Raw genomic sequence first — 21897 nt, 5'->3', positions numbered from 1 at the left:
TATACTACTTTAACTAGGTACATAAACAGCATGTGGCATTTAAATATTTAAAGCAATTTCGGTTTTAACACTTCACTTGTATTGACATTCCATGTGCAGCCGCACGATGGAGACACAAGGCTACGTTTCAAAAGGCGAGGGCTAGCTTTCCAAAGCTAACCAGTTTAGCTATTGTTTCCTCCCTACTGGGGAGCGTGTCAACAGTGACGTGTCTACACGTGTCTAAACAATTATACTTAATTAACAATGTGTGGCTTTCCACGCGAGGGAGACAAAGAGTTCGCTTTCACAACACAGTAGGCTAGCCTTAGCAGGCCAGCTAGCTAGTTCAACTAACAGGTTCCCTTTCCGCTAGGCAACGAGTAACGTCAGAGGTGACGTATTTTAGCACCGCCTACCCAAGCGGGTCTCAGCGCAGCTTCAGTTTGCGTTCAGTTTAACTTAACCTCAGAAGGATGTACATTGATCTCAGACGACCACGTCTAGAGATGCTATAGTTTAGTTCAATCTTTTCGTTAGTTAAGCACTTAAAAAAAACAGCAACAGCAAGAGCACCGCTGCGTTTCCACAATTACAATCAAAGTTAATTTTTTTTTATCACAATATCAACTACTTGTTCAAAGGTTAATTAAGACTCATAAATATTTAATTTGCCATGGGTTCATCGTTGAGCAACGACCGCGCTGTGGCATTCACAAATACACAATTTACCGTGCGCCTAAGCGCCACCTGAAAGGATTAAATTGCAATTTGTGGCTCTTGGGCTTTGACTTGAGATGCTGGAACACGCAGCCCTCTCAAGTTGTCCGTCAAGACAAGATATTAACTTCGGATAAACGCGAACAAGAATCTCTCGCCTTTAACTCGTATTTCCAAGGTTCGTCCGTTGTCAGGCTAGGGCCGAACCTTGTCCCCGAAATATCGAGCTTGGTCACTTCAGACAGAATTTACGGTACCCGCATAAACTCAGCTTATGACCGAGATATAAACTTAAAGTTGGTAACCGCAACTTCAATTTTCTACCTCTTTTCCTACAGAAAATTTCAAATTTCCTACAGAATTGCACTAGGGCAAGTGCGCTACAGCTGATCTTAAAGAACGCTTCACTGACAAACACGACGTGAAACATTTAACATAAAACACAAGTCATTTGCTCACATTCAACCAGTAAAGACACGGGATTATGGGAATAATTAATAACGGTAGCAGTACATTTCTGACCAATAGCTAGATATGACAACGGAACCCTCACACGGGCAGCACCAATATATGTAGCGGATACATATGTTAGTTTATGGATTATGAACGGGGCACCATCCTGATTGCTCAGGAACCAGTATTGTGATAACGGAGTTAGGTGGAATATGGTTTGATCAGTCTCATTACTAAAGGGTTAAGTTCTGGTTCCGCGCAGTGACCTAATACCATCGACCAAAATATGCATTTACCACCGTGACCAGATGAATAAATGTCCACATTTATTAAATGGTTAATATTACAATTGATACAAAGCATATGAATGATTTGGCTCAAATTGAAACTAAACCTATATGTGAATCTACTAATTTAAACCAGGGATATAATAGTGAACAACAAAGAATATAAAATTAAACAACAATAGCGAGTGATAAACAACTGTCGGATCATGAGATTTATTTATTTAACTATCCTAAGGCTTGCCTAACTAGCGTAGGACCCAGGGACGGACACGAGGTCTTTAGAGAGAGAATAGAAAAGAAGAAAGAGGAAGTTTGGGCAGGTTAATGGTAACAGTATTTACTATTTTGGACTCCGGGAGAAATAGCAGCTGGCAACCCCAAAACAGCATATGAACTGAGCGTCTTACTTCGAAGGAGAGACGTGGTTACGCGGACCAACCGGTGCGCGTTCACGGTTCGTTTCTTGAGGCGGCTAAGGTCTGCGGAGCAGGTCACGTGAGACGGCTCGGGTCGCGGAGGCTTAGCGGTGACGTCACAGTCGAAGCTTGAGGGCGCAGACAAACTTGTGCAGATGACTTGACTGAGAAAGAAGATGAGCTTGACTTGAACGACTAGACGAAATAAAAGTACTTTTGACGACGAAACGTAGAATAAAGAAAATAAAGAAGAATCTTCTGTTGGACTCGGTGAGAGCGTTAGTTGCGGTTTCTTGGCATCGCTCTTCTGGACACGGCGGTGTTCGGCGTGAGTCCAGCGAACAGTCGCGATGGTTTGGCGTGTTCGAGTCTTTGAGTCTCGGCGACTCTGGCGAAGTTCTCCAAGTCTTCCCAAATTACCAGGCTGCCAAGCTCATTGTTTCGCTTCGAGCTAGGGCTTTTAAAACAAGTTTTAGGGGCGTAATTGTAAGGCGCTTTCATGTTCATCAGGCCATTGACCATTGGCCTTTATTAATGAATATTCATGACCTCTGCCCAGACAGGGGAGAGAAAGAGAGAGAGAGAGAGAGAGGGGGAGAGCGAGGAGTGCCCGTCTTTCTAAGTCTAGTTAATGACTTAACCAAAGAAGACAGATTAACACAATTCGAAGACAAAGTAAACTAATCCTAAATAAATTGTCTTACATACTCTGCCTAAACAAGAATTATTTGATTCTATTAGTCTACACATTGAGCCATTCTTAATTTCCACTTTTGGACAATAAATGACACATAATGCACAGACAGGAATAAATGTGAGGTCACATACGCACACATGAGAGTGATCACATTCAATGAGTAACATACAAACTAATACATAGATATGGGTATGTGGTGTGTTTATACAGTAACACGTATTCTAATAAGATCACTTAATACTGAATACATGAAAGATCATAAGTTGTGTCTTCATATCAACCACATGGCACAGTGTTCACATTTAGGCACATGGTCCTGTGGTCCTTTGTCCTTAAAGGCTGGAAAGCTGAATACTGGTTTCAAGAATAATTAATCTTTCCTTGTATGGAAGGTAGTCAAGTTCGGTGTCTCTAGACTGCATTCGCCGAGCTGGTTCCTGTAGGCTGAATCCCAATTCTGTGTACAGTTCAGATTTGGAGTTACAGAGATCTCTGCAATATTTGTATCTTCAGCTCTGGATTATAACACAGGACATAGAGTGGGTTTAAACTGTGGGCAATCAGATAAGGTTGGAATTTAGAGTTTTATGGTCCTTCCTGACTGTGGTCCCAGTATCCTCCGACGAAGGTTGGTTTTGACCAGCCTCTCTTAGATGGCCTCTCTCCCAAGCTCAGGAGATCATAAGGTCAGCATTGTAGGCTTTTGGGAGGTAAACACCACTATGGATGTGGGTCCTTTGGGGCCTGTTGCTGTTGTAAAGAATCAGTGTTTATCTTTACATACCATCAAAGAAATCTGGGTGAGTCAGTCTCTCAGTTCAGTGGGAAAGGATTCCATTTTGGGTGTCACAGTGAAATTGCGTTTAGCTGTTTCCACTACACGCACGTGGAGATTGCAGACGACCGCAAAAAGAAGCCAAACACTGTGACGGACTACAACCGGACAAAGGTATGCATGTGTTGGCATTGATAAATCAATTTATCATACATGAATGAATTTATTCAAAATATAACATGTACTTCTTTGTATTTGTTCTTTGCAGTGCGCCGTTGACATCATGGACCAGAAGGCGCGTGCATACACAGTGCGCGCAGGAACACGCCGGTGGCCCGTTGCAGTGTTTTATAACATACTTGACCTGGCAGCGATGAACGCACATGTTTTGTACACGGCATGTAGGGGGTCCACAGAGAGTAGGAGAGTTTTTATGTGTACTCTTGCTGAGGAACTCCGTCTTCGTTTCCTACAGGAAAAGGAGTTGAAGAGAACGCCACGTCCTTCGCCTGCTCCTGGAAAGAAGACTACGTGTCAGGTGCAGACAAACTGCAACCGGAACCACAGCATAACCCCGTGCGCTGCATGCGGCAAGTACACCTGTCGCAAGTGTAGGGCAGAGTGTCCCTGGCTGTGTGGCAACTGTGTACCTAAAACTACATGAAGGTACGTCGATAAGTATATTTATATATATATGAATGAATTAATGTTTCAATTTATATAGCGCCTTATCTAAATACCCAAGGCGCTTTACAATTGTTAACACAGCTACGTTACAGACAACCAATCACACACACATATATATACACACACACTATTATTTGAACATAACCAAAAATCTCTTCTCTTTCTGTTCCACAGTCGCACATCATGAAACCCGGTGTCACGGTCTGCCCCGCATCTCCTGCCATTTCATGTCTGTTTCCGTGTTAGTCCTCTGTTTATTTCTCGTCGTGGTTGCTGGTTATTTTTCTCATGGTTGCTGGAATTGGATTCCCGTTCTGTTATGACCCATGCCTGTGATATTTTCACAGAATCAATTTATACATGAATGAATTCGTTCTAAATATAACGTACTTCTGTGCGTGCATACACAGTGCGCGCAGGAACACGCCGGTGGCCCGTTGACCTTGGCAGCGATGAACGATGAACCTGCCGCAAATGTAAGAAAGAGGGTCCCTGGCTGGTACACATGAATAAATTCGTTCAAAATATAACATGTACTTTGTTCTTTGCAGTGCGCCGTTGACAGACATCATGAAGGTGCGTGCATACACAGTTCGCGCAGGAACACGCTGGTGGCCCGTTGCATGCGGCGAGTACACCCTGGCTGTGTAGCAACTGTTGGCTACAACTACATGAAGGTACGTTGATAAGTAGGCCTACATACGTAACACCACATATGTTACGTATTTTTGTCTTCTGAAAGATTTTATTCAAAATGTAAGGTGTACCTTGAATTGTTCTCCACAGCATCAACGCGTGTGTTGCATGCGGCAAGTGCATCTGGCGAGTACACCCTCAACTTCAAGACACCCTCAACTTTCTTGACATTCCACTTCAAGAAACCCGGAATAGACATCCATGTTTGATCAAAATAAAGTTGTTTTACAGCACATGAATTTGTTCTTCCTGTCTTTTCCTCTCCTTTTCCAGTCTGCTGTTTAGATCACAACATTTATCAGCCATATATATAATTGCGCCATGTAATTTCTTAGCTTTTCAAACGCGAATTCAAACGCGGAAACAGAAAGTGTAACAAATATTATATAGTGTAGTAAATATACAAAGAGCTTCAAACAATATACAAAGAGGTTCAAACAATTTTATTTGTTTTTATTGTTTGACGGGACTCATTTGAGAAACTGTCGTCTCTACGTGCGCTTGAATTGTATCTTTTGAAACACGAGTCTACAAAATTTCCGCTGTTTGTTGTAGGATCGGTAACATATACAGTCTGCTTGTTTGTAACCAAGTTTTTCGTGAAGTATCACGTTTGGTGCTTTGTATGAGCTTGGAGGTGAGCCGCTTGTGCTTTGGCAGGCGTATGAGCTGGGGGTGAGACGCTTCCACCGCATTACCAAGACAATGGGCGTTAATCTCTTCACAGCAGGGGAGTGGGCTACATGGACCTTACTAAGCCTTGCGAAAATTTTCGCGGCCGTCGGGTTCCTAGTGTTAACTGAGTAAAAGTGTTGTTGAAATTGCACATACTTTTCTTAAAAAGTAAAAAGTTATTCATAATATATTTAGTAAAAGGACAATTCATTTCATATCAATATTTTTATAATTTACTTCTTTGCACTAATACAAATAAAAAAGTGGATTTATTGTTAGTTCCATGTAATTTTGGAATGAGTTTACTGGTCCGGCCCCCTTGAGATCAGATTAAGTTGTATGTGGCCCCCAGACCAAAATGAGTTCGACACCCCTGATCTAGAATATTCAATAATTAATCAATAATAATTCACTAATCTTTCCATTGTGGGAGTATCTGTAATATGTGGTCCACCATACTTTACTTTAATTCATCAATATTGAAATGTTCATTTCTAACAGTGTTATGGATCACTCACCGAGCTTTTCTACAGTTGGTGACAGCGGGGATGAGTCTCCTATAACCCTCCTCTGATGTGTTGTATTTTTCTTGGTTCCACTCATTCCTCACATACTGTGAGTTGCGATACAGGTAGGATACAGCTGAACACTGTGCAGGAGAAAGCTGCTTCTCTGAGAATGTAACTTGAAATAGAAGAAACATCTCAAATTCAAAAGGATATTAATAGTCTGACTCACATTCCTCTTACAGCTGCTTTTCATACTATCAGTGCAGCTGGTGAAATTTTCACTGTAGTTACTCAATAATATGCCTGAAATCTGTTTGGTGAAAATTACATACACCAAATTCATCAGCCAAGACGTTTGGTGTTTGACATTTATTAATTGGCACTGAATATTAGAATAATGTACAAGAATAAGAAAGAAAGGAAAAAAGGAACAATAATAATATATCTAACAAGTATTTCACTCAGTAATTGTTTGAATGTGATAGTGTTGTTCAATGTTTCAGTTTGAATTATTTGACAGTTTAGTTAATCATTAACTGATCTGTCTGCCTCCTCCCTCCTCACACTCACTGTGAATGTCCTAGCTGTACTGTTCCATAACAATGACATTACATGACACTTACTGTACATAAACAGGTTAATATATATGAAATATTCAGGATATTAGTCATAAAAAGCATCAATTGAAACTTACCTTTCAAGATATAAACAGCAAATGCAATTAATCCCAAAACAAAAACTGAAATGCAGATGACTGCAATCTTCCAAGTATGAACCCCCTCATCTGAAATGAGATTAAACATGCCAAGAGTGAGTTATATTGTAACTATTTGATATTTATATATATTATATATAATTGTGCATTATTAAATATGGCAAATGGAGTTTCACAAACGGTAATTGCCATTTGTCAACTCCAGAACCAAAATATCTGAATTTGAAATAAAATATAACTGATTCCTTGTACGTTATGCTTAGTTCCCAGCTTTAAACAATTGGAGGTCCAAAAAATAAAATAATGATTTGTTAGCAAAAACAATATGAAAATAATGAGTGTGACAGGTAAAATAAGTGTTTAAACCTGTAAATGGCTCTTACCTTTTACAGCCACATAAAGAGTAGCATCATCATACCAATCAGAGGACCGAATAAGACACTTATAAACTCCTTGGTCAGATGGTTGGACTGCTGAGAGTTTCAGTGAGGTGTTGCCTTTCTGTAGCTCTTCTTTAAACAGTCCTGTCCTCCCTCTGTAGGACTCTATCTGCCCATTAGTCCAGTCTCTATAGTTTATATACAGATGAACAAATCTATCCATTTCTGTCAGATCTGGTCTGATCCACTCCACTCTCATGTTCACAGCACTGATGTTGGGTTGTAGAGAACAGGGCAGAACCAGGTCTTCACCAGCATCAACAAAAAGAGTAGCATCTGGACCAACTACCTTAACGTCCTCTGCAATGAAAACCAAACATAAAATGTCTATAACACATTTCAGTATTGACATATTCTACTATATCAGTATCATCACTCTTCCTACTGCATAATAGAACTGGTGGTTGTTAGTTACACTGGTATAATGAGGTACTCTGTGTTAGTTACACTGGTGTAATGAGGTACTCTGTGTTAGTTACACTGGTATAATGAGGTACTCTGTGTTAGTTACACTGGTATAATGAGGTACTCTGTTAGTCACACTGGTGTAATGAGGTACTCTGTGTTAGTCACACTGGTGTAATGAGGTACTCTGTTTTAGTTACACTGGTATAATGAGGTACTCTGTGTTAGTCACACTGGTCTAATGAGGTACCCTGTGTTAGTCACACTGGTATAATGAGGTATCCTGTGTTAGTCACACTGGTGTAATGAGGTACTCTGTGTTAGTCACACTGGTGTAATGAGGTACTCTGTTTTAGTTACACTGGTATAATGAGGTACTCTGTGTTAGTCACACTGGTCTAATGAGGTACCCTGTGTTAGTCACACTGGTATAATGAGGTATCCTGTGTTAGTCACACTGGTGTAATGAGGTACTCTGTGTTAGTCACACTGGTATAATGATGTACTCTGTGTTAGTCACACTGGTGTAATGAGGTACTCTGTGTTAGTCACACTGGTGTAATGAGGTACTCTGTGTTGGTCACACTGGTCTAATGAGGTACTCTGTGTTAGTCACACTGGTATAATGAGGTACTCTGTGTTAGTCACACTGGTGTAATGAGGTACTCTGTGTTAGTCACACTGGTGTAATGAGGTACTCTGTGTTAGTCACACTGGTATAATGAGGTACTCTGTGTTAGTCACACTGGTCTAACGAGGTACTCTGTGTTAGTCACACTGGTCTGATGAAGTGCTCTGTGTTAGTCCCACTGGTGTAATGAGGTACTCCGTGTTTGTCACACTGTTCAAATGAGGTACTCTGTGTTAGTCACACTGGTGTAATGAAGTACTCTGTGTTAGTCACACTGGTCTAATGAGGTACTCTGTGTTAGTCACACTGGTGTAATGAGGTACTCTGTGTTAGTCACACTGGTCTAATGAGGTACTCTGTGTTAGTCACACTGGTGTAATGAGGTACTCTGTGTTAGTCACACTGGTATAATGAGGTACTCTGTGTTAGTCACACTGGTGTAATGAGGTACTCTGTGTTAGTCACACTGGTATAATGAGGTACTCTGTGTTAGTCACACTGGTCTAACGAGGTACTCTGTGTTAGTCACACTGGTCTGATGAAGTGCTCTGTGTTAGTCCCACTGGTGTAATGAGGTACTCCGTGTTTGTCACACTGTTCAAATGAGGTACTCTGTGTTAGTCACACTGGTGTAATGAAGTACTCTGTGTTAGTCACACTGGTCTAATGAGGTACTCTGTGTTAGTCACACTGGTGTAATGAGGTACTCTGTGTTAGTCACACTGGTCTAATGAGGTACTCTGTGTTAGTCACACTGGTGTAATGAGGTACTCTGTGTTAGTCACACTGGTATAATGAGGTACTCTGTGTTAGTCACACTGGTGTAATGAGGTACTCTGTGTTAGTCACACTGGTGTAATGAGGTACTCTGTGTTAGTCACACTGGTCTAACGAGGTACTCTGTGTTAGTCACACTGGTCTGATGAAGTGCTCTGTGTTAGTCACACTGGTCTAATGAGGTACTCTGCTGTAATATGTTCTCCACTATATACAATGTCTCCTACTCATCTGTTTCTTTTATTGGTCAGAATAGACACCCAAGTGCCCTCAGAGTTGTTTACTAAGCATGTGAATTTCCTATGAGCAAACGTCTGATTGGCTGGTATCTTAGTGAGAATCAAACTGAACCCCAGCTGTACACAGAGCCTTTAAACATTTTGAGGGTGTCACGTTGAGGACCCCGGCCCCTCCCGATTGGGCGTGTGTTTACGTTGTCCACGTGCATCGTCTGCGTCTGTGGAAGTACGTGGTTATGGTTATGTCTTGTGATAATTCGTCTCACCTGTGACTCGTCTCGTAATCACGTGGGGCTAATGTGGTTTGTCTATTTAATGTGCGCTCGCGCAGTGTCCAGTGCTCTAGAGTCTACACATTTCAGTGTGAGTGTTACTCGTTCTCCGTGCGCTTTACGCACTATATGTTTGTTGAAATAAAAGGTGACGTTTGTCATAAGGAGGATTCTGTGTCTCGTCTTTCGCCGACCCCCGAACGTCACAGAAGGATTGATATATATATATATATATATATATATATATATATATATATATATATATATATATATATATATATATATATATATATATATATCTCAGTCTTAGAGTTGTTTATAACAACAGAAGCCATAAATATACTGTATGAGCAGGCAGATTGAGAATAGACAATATTCTTAGACAGGGGAGCACAAGACTGTTCAAACACAAATTTAAATCCAGTTAACAGTCATTGAGTCATTTAGTAGTTTTATTTTAAAGCCATGTTTAACAGTTCCATTTATAATGTACCTTAAGCAAAGCTTTAGACACACATAATAATTTCTCTCTGACCCCAGGCACGTATACAACACACACCACACATACACACACACACACAACACACACCACACATACACAAACACACACCACATATACACACACACATACAACACACACCACACATACACACACACAGCTTGTACAGGACACGTACCTGATGTGGACACCATAAGTAAACAGGACAGCAGGAATGACACACACACCAGCTTCATCCCTGAAACACAGTTTAAATACTTAAAACCCAAGTACTGAAATCCTTCAATACTTAAAACCCAAGTACTGTAAACCTTAAAACCTAGAACCATTTAAATACTTAAAACCTAACAACTGTAATCCATCAATACTTAAAACCTAGAACAGTTTAAATACCTAAAACACATACTTCCTTTAAATAAACTGAAACATTAGAATCAGTTCACTAAAAAGATTTGTTCAAAATATTTGTTCACCGAATTGTTCAGTGCTTGGCAGGACTCCGACCCATCTAACTGATACACGGCTGAACGGTTCATGTTTCAGTTTAGTTCACAGTCTCAGGGACCAGGAGAGAAATAAAAATATGCAATTAAATGTTGGGTTTATTATAGGAAATATAAATTACATTACAAATACAGTAATCCCTCGTTTATAGCATTCTGGAGATTCCAGAACCACCCGAAGTAAAAACGGTATATTTAAGTATTTATAACCTATCTTAAGGCTGTATAAACCCTCCCCACACCTTTACGTTACATAAACCTTTCCCATTCCATTAATAACCATTCCCACACTGTTCTGTGCATGTGTGCTTGTCCAGCGAGCAACCAGTCATGTTGTTTATAATCTCATGTAGGCGAGTAGCGTCTCAAGTGATGCTGGTTCTCGTTTCCGAGAGTAAATATGCACTATTTACCAGACATGTGAACAAGTCACTAAGTTGCAAGTAACAAGTAAGTCTCAAGTCTTCACAATCAAGTCTCGAGTCAAGTCCCAAGTCAATACAATCAAGTTTTGAGTCAAGTCGCAAGTCTTAAACTTCAAGTCCTAGTCAAGTCACCAGATGTAATTTCAATAATTAACACAATTGATGCAGTTGATTAGTAGTATATTAAGTTAGTCAGACTAACTAACGTTAGGCGTTTGATGCGTTTCGGTTCGCTTGAGTGAGATGTCGCAATCGTCGTCGTCGTCACCTAGCCCCCCCACCCCCCGCCTCTCGCGTCTGTCCGGCCACCCGTCCCCCGGTATCCGCTTTCGAATTATCGTTGGTGCGGACCGCTGACACAAGTCAAGTTGCTCATGTGGACCTTTGTAAAAGTTAATTTTCGACCCCTGAGTTATCATATCCCAACTAGCTAGCTAACCGTTATAGCATTATGTTAAATATACATAGCAGAGACTTGATTTTGTTTGTGCAGCCTCAAATGTCGAACAAAGTTTGAAGTGGTTGCATCTCCATCTCTTATCCCGACTCCAAATCTCTTGCATGTCACAGTTCTTTTATTCACAACAGCATAATCTTTGTGATTGAACAGGATAATTTTTGGGAGCATGTTGCTTATCCGAACAAATTCAACACTGCTGCCCCCCTCCCCCTCTCAGTTACGGATAAACTGAGCTGAGCGGTTCACATTTTACAGCACCATTTAATACAAAATGATCCAGTTATTTGATTCTATATTACTTATTTATTATGTTAAAATAAGGATTTCAAGTCTTTTCAAGTCTTAAAGCTCAAGTCCGATTCCAAGTCCAAGTCAGTAAAGGTAAAGTCCAAGTCAAGTCGCAAGTCTTCAGTGATGTTGTCGAGTCAAGTCACAAGTCATCAGTTTAGTGACTCGAGTCGGACTCGAGTCCAAGTCATGTGACTCGAGTCCACACGTCTGCTATTTACTGTAATTTGTACTATTTTATTATTTCTAACATTCCTTTATTGTTAGAATTATTACTTTTATATTTTTATACATTTTGAGATTTTGTCATGTAAAAAATCATAATATATATATTTTTTCCACTAATCAAATTCTGCAGACAACCGGTAATAAAGTGATGACCCACGAATTATTTCCCCCCATTAATATCTTATAAAAACCTGTGAAAGAGTGAATTCACAAAAGCTGAAACGCGAAGTGGTGCGGGATCACTGTAACATAATACAAAAAATAAGTTTGAACTAACCTACAACTTTGAGTGCAAAAATAACTTGTGCAATCAAATGTGCAATCAAAAAGACAATGTGAGTGAGTGGCAGCGCAGCGCGAATGTGAATCACAGTGACAGTACATTCAGTGAACGAATCAGAGTGAACGAGAGCTCTCAATTCAGTGAACGAATCAGAGAATGAACAAGAGCCCTCAGTTCATGAATACATCATATAGTAAACGAGAGCCCTCAGTTCATGAACGAATCAGAGAATGAACGAGAGCCCTCAGTACAGTGAACGAATCACTGAGCAAGCGCAGTTCCCTTGCAATGAGAGTCTCCACCTCCAGATTCGCAGGCCTGCACAGTCACTGCTGAGCTCAACTACTGAACTGAGAAAGGAACGAATCAACTGAGGAAGCGATTCGATTCAGTACGTTCACTCAAATGATTCGTTCATTCGAACAAATCGTTCACGAATGACACACTAGTTTTTACACATGCTTGCTTTTAAAGGCAGTCTGTGTATTCATTGTCTGACTCTGATACACACACACACACACACACACACACACACACACACACACACACACACACACACAAACACACACACTCACACACACACTCACACACACACACACACACACACACACACACACACACACACACACACACACACTCTGGCTGACCATTTCTGTTCTACTTGTTCACACACACCAATCACAGCTGAAATAGGAGAGAAACCATCGTATTATGACTGTGAGTGCTTTCAGCTCTGCAGGACTGGTTCAAACTCACTGATCATGTACGAGGAAGTTACTTCTTATAGGATCACACAGATCTGGAGGAATTTACATAATCTGAATGCTAAATACTTCAGTCACTTCTCTGTTCATGATGTTGCCTTCAGAAGGCAGAACAGAACAGAACAGCACCCAGGACAGCCAAGTACAGACTGACCACCACTATCAGGAAAACAAGACCAGACTCATCACCACTATCAGGAAAACAAGACCAGACTCACCACCACTATCAGGAAAACAAGACCAGACTCATCACCACTATCAGGAAAACAAGACCAGACTCACCACCAATATCAGGAAAACAAGACCAGACTCATCACCACTATCAGGAAAACAAGACCAGACTCACCACCACTATCAGGAAAACAAGACCAGACTCACCACCACTATCAGGAAAACAAGAACAGACTCATCACCACTATCAGGAAAACAAGACCAGACTCACCACCACTATCAGGAAAACAAGACCAGACTCACCACCACTATCAGGAAAACAAGAACAGACTCATCACCACTATCAGGAAAACAAGAAGCATTCAAGGTTTCACAGAGACACACAACATATATGGAAGAACATTCAAACTGCCACCAAATACTAGAGGAATGATCATCTCATCTGTATTAATGATGCTGAACTTCCAATGGCTCCAAACACCTTCAGTGTCTGTTTTAAGGAATCCAATTTTGAAGCAAAATGAGGATCAAACTTCCAGCTGGTGAGCAGGTGCTGTGTGTGACTGCAGCTGATGGAGGACCCTGCTGGGGGTGAACCTCCACAGATCTGCTGACCTTCACAGCACTCTCGGTCACAGGCTGAAGGACAGAGGCCACCAGCTAGCTGATGTCTCCACACACATCTTCCCTGCCACAGCCTGCTGTCCCTACATAGTTCAGTACGGAATATTTCATTGTACTACCAAACCAGTCCTGAGTCACATGAATCGATGAGTCATTATACCACTGTAGTACTGACCCCATCTGTCATGAAGTGCTTTGACTGGCTGGTCATAGCTCACAGTGAGGATTCCTTCCTGATTTTAGATAAAGGGCCTCTCTGCTACCTGTCACTTCACAAGGTGAAGACTGTGGAGATAGACCGGAGTCCAGTAACCACAAGAGGTAAACCAGTACAGACAGACAACCCCAGAACCAATAAACCCCAACAACCACAGAATCAATACCAGTACAGACTAACAACTGAGAAGGAGCATGCGTAGGTGATGCAGTAACCATCCCACTTAATCCCACTAGTGGGGCATCATTGGGTGAAGGCCGGGTACACCGTGGGCAGGTCGCCCATCCACTACATGGCCAACGCACAGACACACTACCACCTACAGACAATTAAGTGTGACCAACCTAACACGCATGTCTTTGGCCTGTGGGAGGAAACTGGAGTATCCAGAGAAAACCCACGCAGGCACAGGGAGAACATGCAAACTCCACCAAACCGAGAATCAAACCCAGAACAACAAAGTCAAATCCACAGTCATGTACAGCAGTAATAATATCCCCCATAAAGCTGAGAGCAGTGTTACCTTTTCCTGAGATCATTCTGAGAGTCTCCAGGTAGAAAAGTTCATCATACAGGACTACAGCAGCATTTCTTCACACCAACACAACCTCACATCATCTCCATGTCAGTACTGCAGCTTCACACCAAAACACACTGACATATTCTCCATGTCAATACTGCAGCTTCTCATAGTCTAATATTTTTGTTACACTATTACACACACCTGTACACACACACACATTCTACACACTATCCACTCTACACTACTCTTCTCTCTCTACTCTCTCTAAACTGAGTTATAATCATTCTGCACTTTCATTTTCTTTGGAAAGAGACAAACCAGTCAGAGCACATTTCAATCACATATCAGATCAAGTACAGTATATCTGAAGTCAAATCATTTCTGCAAGTGTGTGTTCATGTGTGTACCAAAATGAATACTAAAAGAAGTATCAGAATTTTTAATAAAAAAATTAAATTTTAATAAAAAATTCAGGTGGGCAGTCATGGCCTGGTGGTTAGGGAACTGGTCTTGTGACCGGAGGGTTGTGGGTTTGACCCCCAGGCCTGATGCCATGACTGAGGTGCCCCTGAGCAAGGCCAATAACCCTCAATTGCTCACTTGTATAAAAAATGAGATAAAAATGTAAGTCGCTCTGGATAAGGGCGTCTGCCAAATGCCATAAATGTAATAATGTTTGAGTGTAAATATAAAGTTCATGAGAATCATTAAAACAAAATTAAATGTCTTTGGAGTCCTTAAAATGTTCCTCCCTCTCCATGTCTCTAGCCAATAAAATCACAGCAGTGTCTCCACTTCCTGTGAGTGAGGTGAACAGGCCCCTCCCCCATCCTCACCTTGCTCTACAGAGGAGTCACTGAGAGTGTCCTGATCATCTGTATCACTGTCCAGTGTGGAAGCTGCATTGTCTCAGACCACAAAACCCTGCAGTGGACAGTGAAGACAGCTGAGGACATCATGAGTGTCCCTCCCTCCCACAACATGGTGGCTTGGTGGTTAGCATGTTTGCCTCTCAGCACTGGGGTCTTGGGTTCAAGTCCCTATCTGAGAGGAGTTTCCATGTTCTCCCTGTGTCTGCATGGGTTTCCTCCAGGGTCTCCGGTTTCCTCTCACAGTCCAAAGACATGGAGGTTAGGTAAATTAGCAGTCCGCGACAAATACTCCTTGAGTGTACGACGATGTCGCTCTTAGTGTTCAATGAAAACAGGTGTGTGTGTGTGTGTGTGCTTGTAAAGTGACCTTGGGTGTGCTATATAAATTGAACATTAATTCATTCACATGATGACACTACACACATCCCTCTGAATAAATAGAGAGGGGGCAGTGGGGACTAAAGATGTGTGTGTGTGTGTGTGTATGTGTGTGTGTGTGTGTGTGTTGATGTTGGCACTGAAGTTTCCACATTCTTTGTATTCAGTTTAGCATCATATTGAAAGTTTGGTTTCAGTCTCATTGACTTTTTACCCACAACCAGTTTAGCTGCTTTGGTCTCCAGGAAGTTCAAACACATTCTAGTGAATCAGGACAGATGAGGTCACACAGAAGCAGGAAGTGTGTGAGCTGCATTAAGATGTGTAGCTTTGTCCCACTGGTCTTGACTGGTAGAAGGTCTCATCATGGAAACTTCTACTGGTCTACAGTGTCCCCCTCACTAATCCCCTGAGTAGCTCTTACACACACTAACAGTCCACAGTCTTACACATATTAACAGTCCACACACTCTTACACACACTAACAGTCCACACACTCATACACACACTAACAGTCCACACACTCATACAAGACATGTGGAGTCAGGATAAGAGATGGAGATGCAACCACTTCAAACTTTGTTCGACATTTGAGGCTGCACAAACAAAAGTAAGTCTGTTATGTATATTTCACATAATGCTATAACGGTTAGCTAACTAGCTGGGGTAACTCAGGGGTCGGAAATTTACTTTTACAAGGGTCCACATGAGACCGGGGGGGGGGGGGGGGGGGGGGGGTGTAGACGGACGACCGAAAGTCATTGAGGCGAGGGGGGTGGGAGGTAGGTGACGACAATTGCGACGACATCTCACCCAAGCGCACCGAATCACTCAAACGCCTAACGTTAGTTAGTCTGACTACCTTAATATACTACTAATCAACTACATCGATTATGTTAAATACTGAAATTACATCTGGTGACTTGACTAGGACTTGAAGTTTAAGACTTGGGACTTGACTCGAGACTTGATTGTGAAGACGTGAGACTTACTTGTTACTTGCAACTTAGTGACTTGTTCACATGTCTGGTAATGGTTCATCATGGTTTCCTGTCTTATCTCTTTGCAGGTTTGCATTGAGTCTGATAGGCCACCGATTGCCATGGCAGCCAGTGTTTTGGACATCAGTGGCCTGGTAACACTACAGGAATCACCAAAGAGGGTTACCATGGCAGCGTGTCACGCACGAAAACGTCCCCCAGCAACAGGAGATTACATCACGGTCACAGACTCCTTGGGAAACCGAGTTTACCTCAGCAAGAAGGAGGATGACTACAAGGTGCTTATACACATGGACAGTCTATACAAAACATTATCAAAACAATACTTCATTCTGCTGTAAATTATACATGTAGACCTACTGACAAGGTTTGTTATCAAAACAATACTTCATTCTGCTGTAAATTATACATATAGACCTACTGACAAGGTTTGTTATCAAAACAATACTTCATTCTGCTGTAAATTATACATGTAGACCTACTGACAAGGTTTGTTATCAAAACAATACTTCATTCTGCTGTAAATTATACATGTACACCTACTGACAAGGTTTGTTTCTTTTAATTTGCAAAACGTGCATCCTACAAGGAAATTTGAAATTCTCACATATTCTCTTATAACAAACCACAGTGAAATTAATGTTTCAAAAGAATACTAATGAATGCTTCTAATGATTTATTTTATTTCTTGTGTACATGTTCTGAATTTGACACATGTAGTAGATCAAAATGCAAAATGAGCTCTCTTACATCTCAGGCACCTGACCCGAGGTTTCTCAGGAATTCCCAGAATGCACTGGGCCTTCTGGCTGTGCCCATTGAGGTTCTCAAAGAGCAAGTGGCAGAGAGAGTAAGAAGGGACACACACACTCGCACCCCTCCACACACACACACACACACACACACACACACACACACACACTCGCACCCCTCCACAAACACACACACACACACACACGCATACACACACACACACACACACACACACACACACACACACACACACACACACACACTCGCACCCCTCCACAAACACACACACACACACACACACACACACACACACACCATAAAGTCCATGTCCTAATGTCTGTTCTTAATCTACAGCGTCATCGTCAGTTGGTGGAGGACTCCCAGAGGCTAACAGAACTCCTGAACAGGTACCTGAGAGTCTCCTGTTGGGGCAGAACCTTCCTACACTGACACTTGGTTAATAATAGAACAGGAGGGTTCACTCTGGACAGAGCTTCTCTCCATCATCTAACCCCTGCGCTTTGTAGTGGTGTAGATCCAGAACTTCTTGAGGATGAGGTGATGCAGAATGCAGAGGGGGAGGATGGTGACGCTGCAGACGAAGGTTCCTGCTCTCGTTTGTGGGTTCCTGCTCTCGTTTGTGGGCTGAGTTATACGGAGCTGCTGAGTGACGATGTGAGTCATAAAATCCACAGGACAGAGTCCACTTTTGCATGAAGATTCAGCGGGCAAGCGCTCCACACCAGGGGCCTCATGGCCGCTTCCAGGGCGTTTCAAGCGCATACTGATCCTGTTGTACACTCTCATGCATTGTGGCACACTTTGGATCCTGTCAAATCCTGGTTGGTACCGGTTGTTGGCTTGGATCAAGTTTTTCGAACTCCGCGCTCTTACATACGCAGGCGGCAGCGAGGCGTGAACTTCCAGAACCTACGGCACCTGAAGCGCGCTTCGCTTGCAACTGTGGTTCTGAATAATTTTAAGATGGGTCTGGTGAACGCCAGATCCTTAACGAACAAAACTGTTATTTTAAGGGATTTCATTACCTCTCACGATCTGGATTTTCTGTTTGTGACTGAAACTTGGCTGTCTCCCGGTGAGTCTAGTGCTTTTACTGAACTGCTGCCGCCTGACTACACTTTCTTCAATTCTCCGAGGCTCTCGGGTCGAGGCGGAGGTTTAGTGTCCGTTTTTAAATCAAACTTTGACTGTAAGCAGTTGTCACCAGCAGTCTCATACTCCAGTTTTGAACTGAGCCTCTTTGAGTTGGGTCACTCTCCTGCACTTCTCTGTGCGGTGGTTTATCGTCCACCAAAATATAATAAAAACTTTATAAGTGATTTTTCAGATCTATTGGCTGAGATCATGCCTAAATATGACCAACTTTTAATGGTCGGGGACTTTAATATTCACGTTTGTTGCCCCGAGAAGCCTCTGGTGAAGGATTTTTTAGACTTGGTGGACTCTTTTAATCTGACCCAATTTGTAAATGGTCCCACACAGGTGTGTGGGCACACACTGGATCTCGTTTTATCCTCTGTTTTATCTGTTCAGAATGTGAAAGTTGGTGATGCAGTGTTCTCGGATCATATGCCTGTATTATTTGATTTTATTAATCATGGTCAACCTGTTAAAAAATGCGCTCCTGTACGGCGCTTCCGTGTTTTTAAACCCTCCACTGCTGTTCATTTTTCCGCTGCTTTTAATCACGAGTTAAACTCAAACGTTTCTATGGCCGCTAGTACAGAGGATCTGACCATTCATTTTAACTCACTTTGTCGAACTGTTCTGGACTCTGTAGCTCCATTAAAAACCAAGCGTGTAAAGCCCAGATCAGAGCCTTGGTTAAATGAACATACTCGTAACATCAGACGGGAGTGCAGGAAAGCTGAACGGAGGTGGAAAAAGGAGAGATTAATTGTTCATCTGGAGATACTGAGAGAAAAATTGCAATTTTATCAAAAGACTGTCAAAGCATCTAGGTCGAAATTTCTTTCCAATATCATTGTTTCAAACTCTCAAAATCCCCGAGTGCTTTTTAACACTCTGAGCTCGGTATTAAATGCTCAAGAACCGTGCCATCTGGAGACGTCCAGAGAGACATGTGACAGATTCCTTCACTTTTTTCTGGATAAGATAATAAGCACTAGGGCTTCAATTTCTTCACCTGTTCAGGATCCATCTATTCTAAGATCCTGTACTGTTAGTTTTGACCACTTTGAGCCAGTTTCACTATCTTTTTTAGAACAGCTGGTTACCAGTTTAAAGCCAACCGGCTCCCCTTTGGATGCTGCCCCTGCTTGGCTTGTTAAAGAAGCCTTTCCTACTATTGGTTCATTTATCCTTAAAATTATTAATAGTAGTTTGACCTTTGGTGTGGTGCCAAGTAGTTTTAAATATGCTGTGGTGCAGCCTTTGTTGAAGAAACCGGGCCTAGATTCGGCTGTGTTATCAAATTTTAGGCCAGTCTCTAAACTTCCTTTTTTGTCAAAAATCATGGAAAAGATTGTTTTTGCTCAACTGAAGTCCTTCCTTGATGAGCATGCAATTACGGAGGTGTTTCAGTCTGGTTTCAAAACCCACCACAGCACAGAGTCTGCCCTGCTAAGGGTTTTTAACGACATCTTGCTAGCAACTGACTCTGGTGACTGTGTGGTACTGGTGCTTTTAGATTTGACAGCTGCTTTTGACACAGTGGACCATGAGATACTCATCTCTAGGCTGGAGCAAAGTGCGGGTGTTACAGGCGTAGCGCTCAGGTGGTTCAAATCATACCTTTCTGATAGAAGATTTTGTGTCAGCATTGGTGACTGTGAGTCAGACTCAGTTGACCTCCCTTGGGGTGTTCCGCAGGGTTCCGTTTTGGGACCTCTCTTGTTCTCCATATATATGCTGCCACTTGGAACAATTTTTCGGAAGTATGGTATTCCTTTTCATTGTTATGCGGACGACTGCCAAATCTACTTCCAATTGAAAGGTATTGGTTCACATTCGGCCCAGCCTCTCCTTGACTGCCTTATGGATGTCAGAGGATGGATGTCGATAAATTTTCTCAGTTTGAATGAGAAAAAAACAGAAATCATGTTGTTTAGACCTAGTGATACAAGCAGCATTCCTTGTGTTGACCTCTCATCTCTGTCATTGTTTGAAAAACACATTGTGACAAATTTGGGTGTAAAAATGGATCCTATGTTAAAGTTGGATGCCCAGGTAAACGCTGTGGTTAAAGCTTGCTTTTTTCAACTGAGGAGATTATCAAAAATCAAGCCTCTACTCTCTAGACGTAATCTGGAAACAGTAATACATGCTTTTATAACATCTCGCCTGGACTATTGTAACTCACTATTGACTGGAATAAGTCAGGCTTCCATGACCCGTCTACAGCTAGTGCAGAACACCGCGGCCCGTTTTTTAACTGGTACAAGAAGGCGAGAGCACATCACGCCAATTTTAGCTGCTCTTCACTGGCTCCCAATTCACTTAAGAATCCATTTTAAAATACTGGTATTTGCTTTTAAATCTCTTAATGGACTTGCCCCATGCTACCTATCTGAACTATTACATCCATATGTTCCATCTCGGTCCCTTAGATCAGCTGACCAGATGCTTTTAACTGTTCCAAAGACGCATCGCAAACTTAGAGGGGATAGAGCGTTTGCATGCATAGCTCCAAAGCTTTGGAATGAGTTACCGCAGTACATCAGGCACGCTCCCTCACTCAGTGTTTTTAAAACCCATCTAAAAACATATTTTTATGACTTGGCTTTTAAATCAGCATAATGACTCAGACTGTTTAACTGTTTGTGTTTGTTTTATATCCTTGTGTCATTTTAATTACCTTCCCTGTTCTCTGCTTTGTATTATGTACAGCACTTTGGTCAGCTTTATTGTTGTTTTTAAAGTGCTTTTATAAATAAAGTGGTATGGTATGGTATGGTACAAAGTGTGATTTGAACGTGAGAAGGTGTGTACCCCCACGACACTTTCACTTCAGGCGTACGCATGTTTCTAATGTGTTTTCATCAATTAGCGACACTTAGAGGTGATGCATTGAAATTACAACTATTAAGATATCATTTACGCACACAATGTAGTAAGCCCTCATTGGGTAAAATAAAGTAAATTAATCAGACAATTTCACTGCCTTACTGAAATACTCATTCAATGTGTTTCCACTTAGCCTAGATTATATATAAACATGCATTAAATAGTGCGCTGGAGTTCTTTGGAGATGGCATTACTGGAAGATATTGCTAATAGCCGAATTCGCCGACAGTGCGTTTTCCGTGACCATTATGATTTTTTGGCCCATGATGATGAGTGGCTTATAAGCCGTTTCAGATTTCCAAGAGCTGTCCTCTTGTGCTGAGTTGGGTCCAGTTTTGGAGAGAGAAACCAGTGTTGCCAACTTAGCGACTTTGTCACTATATTTAGCGACTTTTCAGACCCTCTAGAGACTTTTTGTAGTAAAAAGCGACTAGCGACAAATCTAGCAACTTTTTGGGGTGTTATTGGAGACTTTTGGAGACTCTGAA

The 21897-nt window shown here is 41.8% G+C and overlaps 3 protein-coding genes and 1 long non-coding RNA gene across 8 annotated transcripts in view; 2 read left to right on the top strand and 2 right to left on the bottom strand.

Moving 5' to 3' along the window:
- LOC143484636 (uncharacterized) overlaps positions 1 to 21897 on the bottom strand; it is a 328223-nt gene that overhangs the window by 27562 nt on the left and 278764 nt on the right. The gene's annotated exons all lie outside the window — the stretch shown is intronic.
- LOC143484649 (myelin-oligodendrocyte glycoprotein-like) lies at positions 1208 to 14687 on the bottom strand. 2 transcript variants are annotated; one of them, XM_076983503.1, is made up of 6 exons: positions 14359 to 14687; positions 10051 to 10110; positions 6993 to 7349; positions 6589 to 6678; positions 5904 to 6069; positions 1208 to 3842 (listed from the first exon to the last, which is right to left on the bottom strand). In XM_076983503.1, the coding sequence occupies exons 1-6, from the start codon at positions 14372 to 14374 to the stop codon at positions 3797 to 3799; spliced, it is 735 nt and encodes a 244-aa protein (XP_076839618.1). In that variant the 5' UTR covers positions 14375 to 14687; the 3' UTR covers positions 1208 to 3796. The 2 variants fall into 2 exon arrangements, with proteins under 2 accessions (XP_076839618.1, XP_076839619.1); XM_076983504.1 differs by lacking the exon at positions 14359 to 14687 and adding an exon at positions 10346 to 10430.
- On the top strand, positions 3703 to 5421 carry LOC143484656 (uncharacterized). 2 transcript variants are annotated; one of them, XR_013122676.1, is made up of 4 exons: positions 3709 to 3993; positions 4189 to 4490; positions 4566 to 4691; positions 4801 to 5420. It is a non-coding gene; the product is annotated as an uncharacterized LOC143484656 (long non-coding RNA). The 2 variants fall into 2 exon arrangements; XR_013122675.1 differs by having other exon boundaries at positions 3703 to 3993; positions 4189 to 4691; positions 4801 to 5421.
- On the top strand, positions 16709 to 18079 carry LOC143484580 (chromosome transmission fidelity protein 18 homolog). Its single transcript, XM_076983382.1, has 4 exons — positions 16709 to 16887; positions 17367 to 17459; positions 17717 to 17769; positions 17890 to 18079. Exons 1-4 carry the CDS (start codon positions 16711 to 16713, stop codon positions 18077 to 18079), a joined length of 513 nt encoding a protein of 170 aa, XP_076839497.1. The 5' UTR covers positions 16709 to 16710.

Source organism: Brachyhypopomus gauderio, chromosome 20 (genome assembly GCF_052324685.1).
Source record: "Brachyhypopomus gauderio isolate BG-103 chromosome 20, BGAUD_0.2, whole genome shotgun sequence".
NCBI classification, from domain to species: Eukaryota; Metazoa; Chordata; class Actinopteri; order Gymnotiformes; family Hypopomidae; genus Brachyhypopomus; species Brachyhypopomus gauderio.
This window is presented reverse-complemented; position numbering and strand designations above follow the sequence as displayed.

Bases quoted from the DNA above. Each gene is read 5' to 3' on its own strand.
- LOC143484649 (XM_076983503.1), bottom strand. The intron at 6,679-6,992 runs GTAAGAGCCATT...ATCTCATTTCAG, and splicing joins TCTTTATGTGGCTGTAAAAG to ATGAGGGGGTTCATACTTGG. The intron at 6,070-6,588 runs GTAAGTTTCAAT...TTCTATTTCAAG, and splicing joins TGCTGTTTATATCTTGAAAG to TTACATTCTCAGAGAAGCAG.
- LOC143484580 (XM_076983382.1), top strand. From the start codon at position 16,711: ATGGCAGCCAGTGTTTTGGACATCAGTGGCCTGGTAACACTACAGGAA. The intron at 16,888-17,366 runs GTGCTTATACAC...CTTACATCTCAG, and splicing joins AGAAGGAGGATGACTACAAG to GCACCTGACCCGAGGTTTCT. The intron at 17,460-17,716 runs GTAAGAAGGGAC...CTTAATCTACAG, and splicing joins AAGAGCAAGTGGCAGAGAGA to CGTCATCGTCAGTTGGTGGA.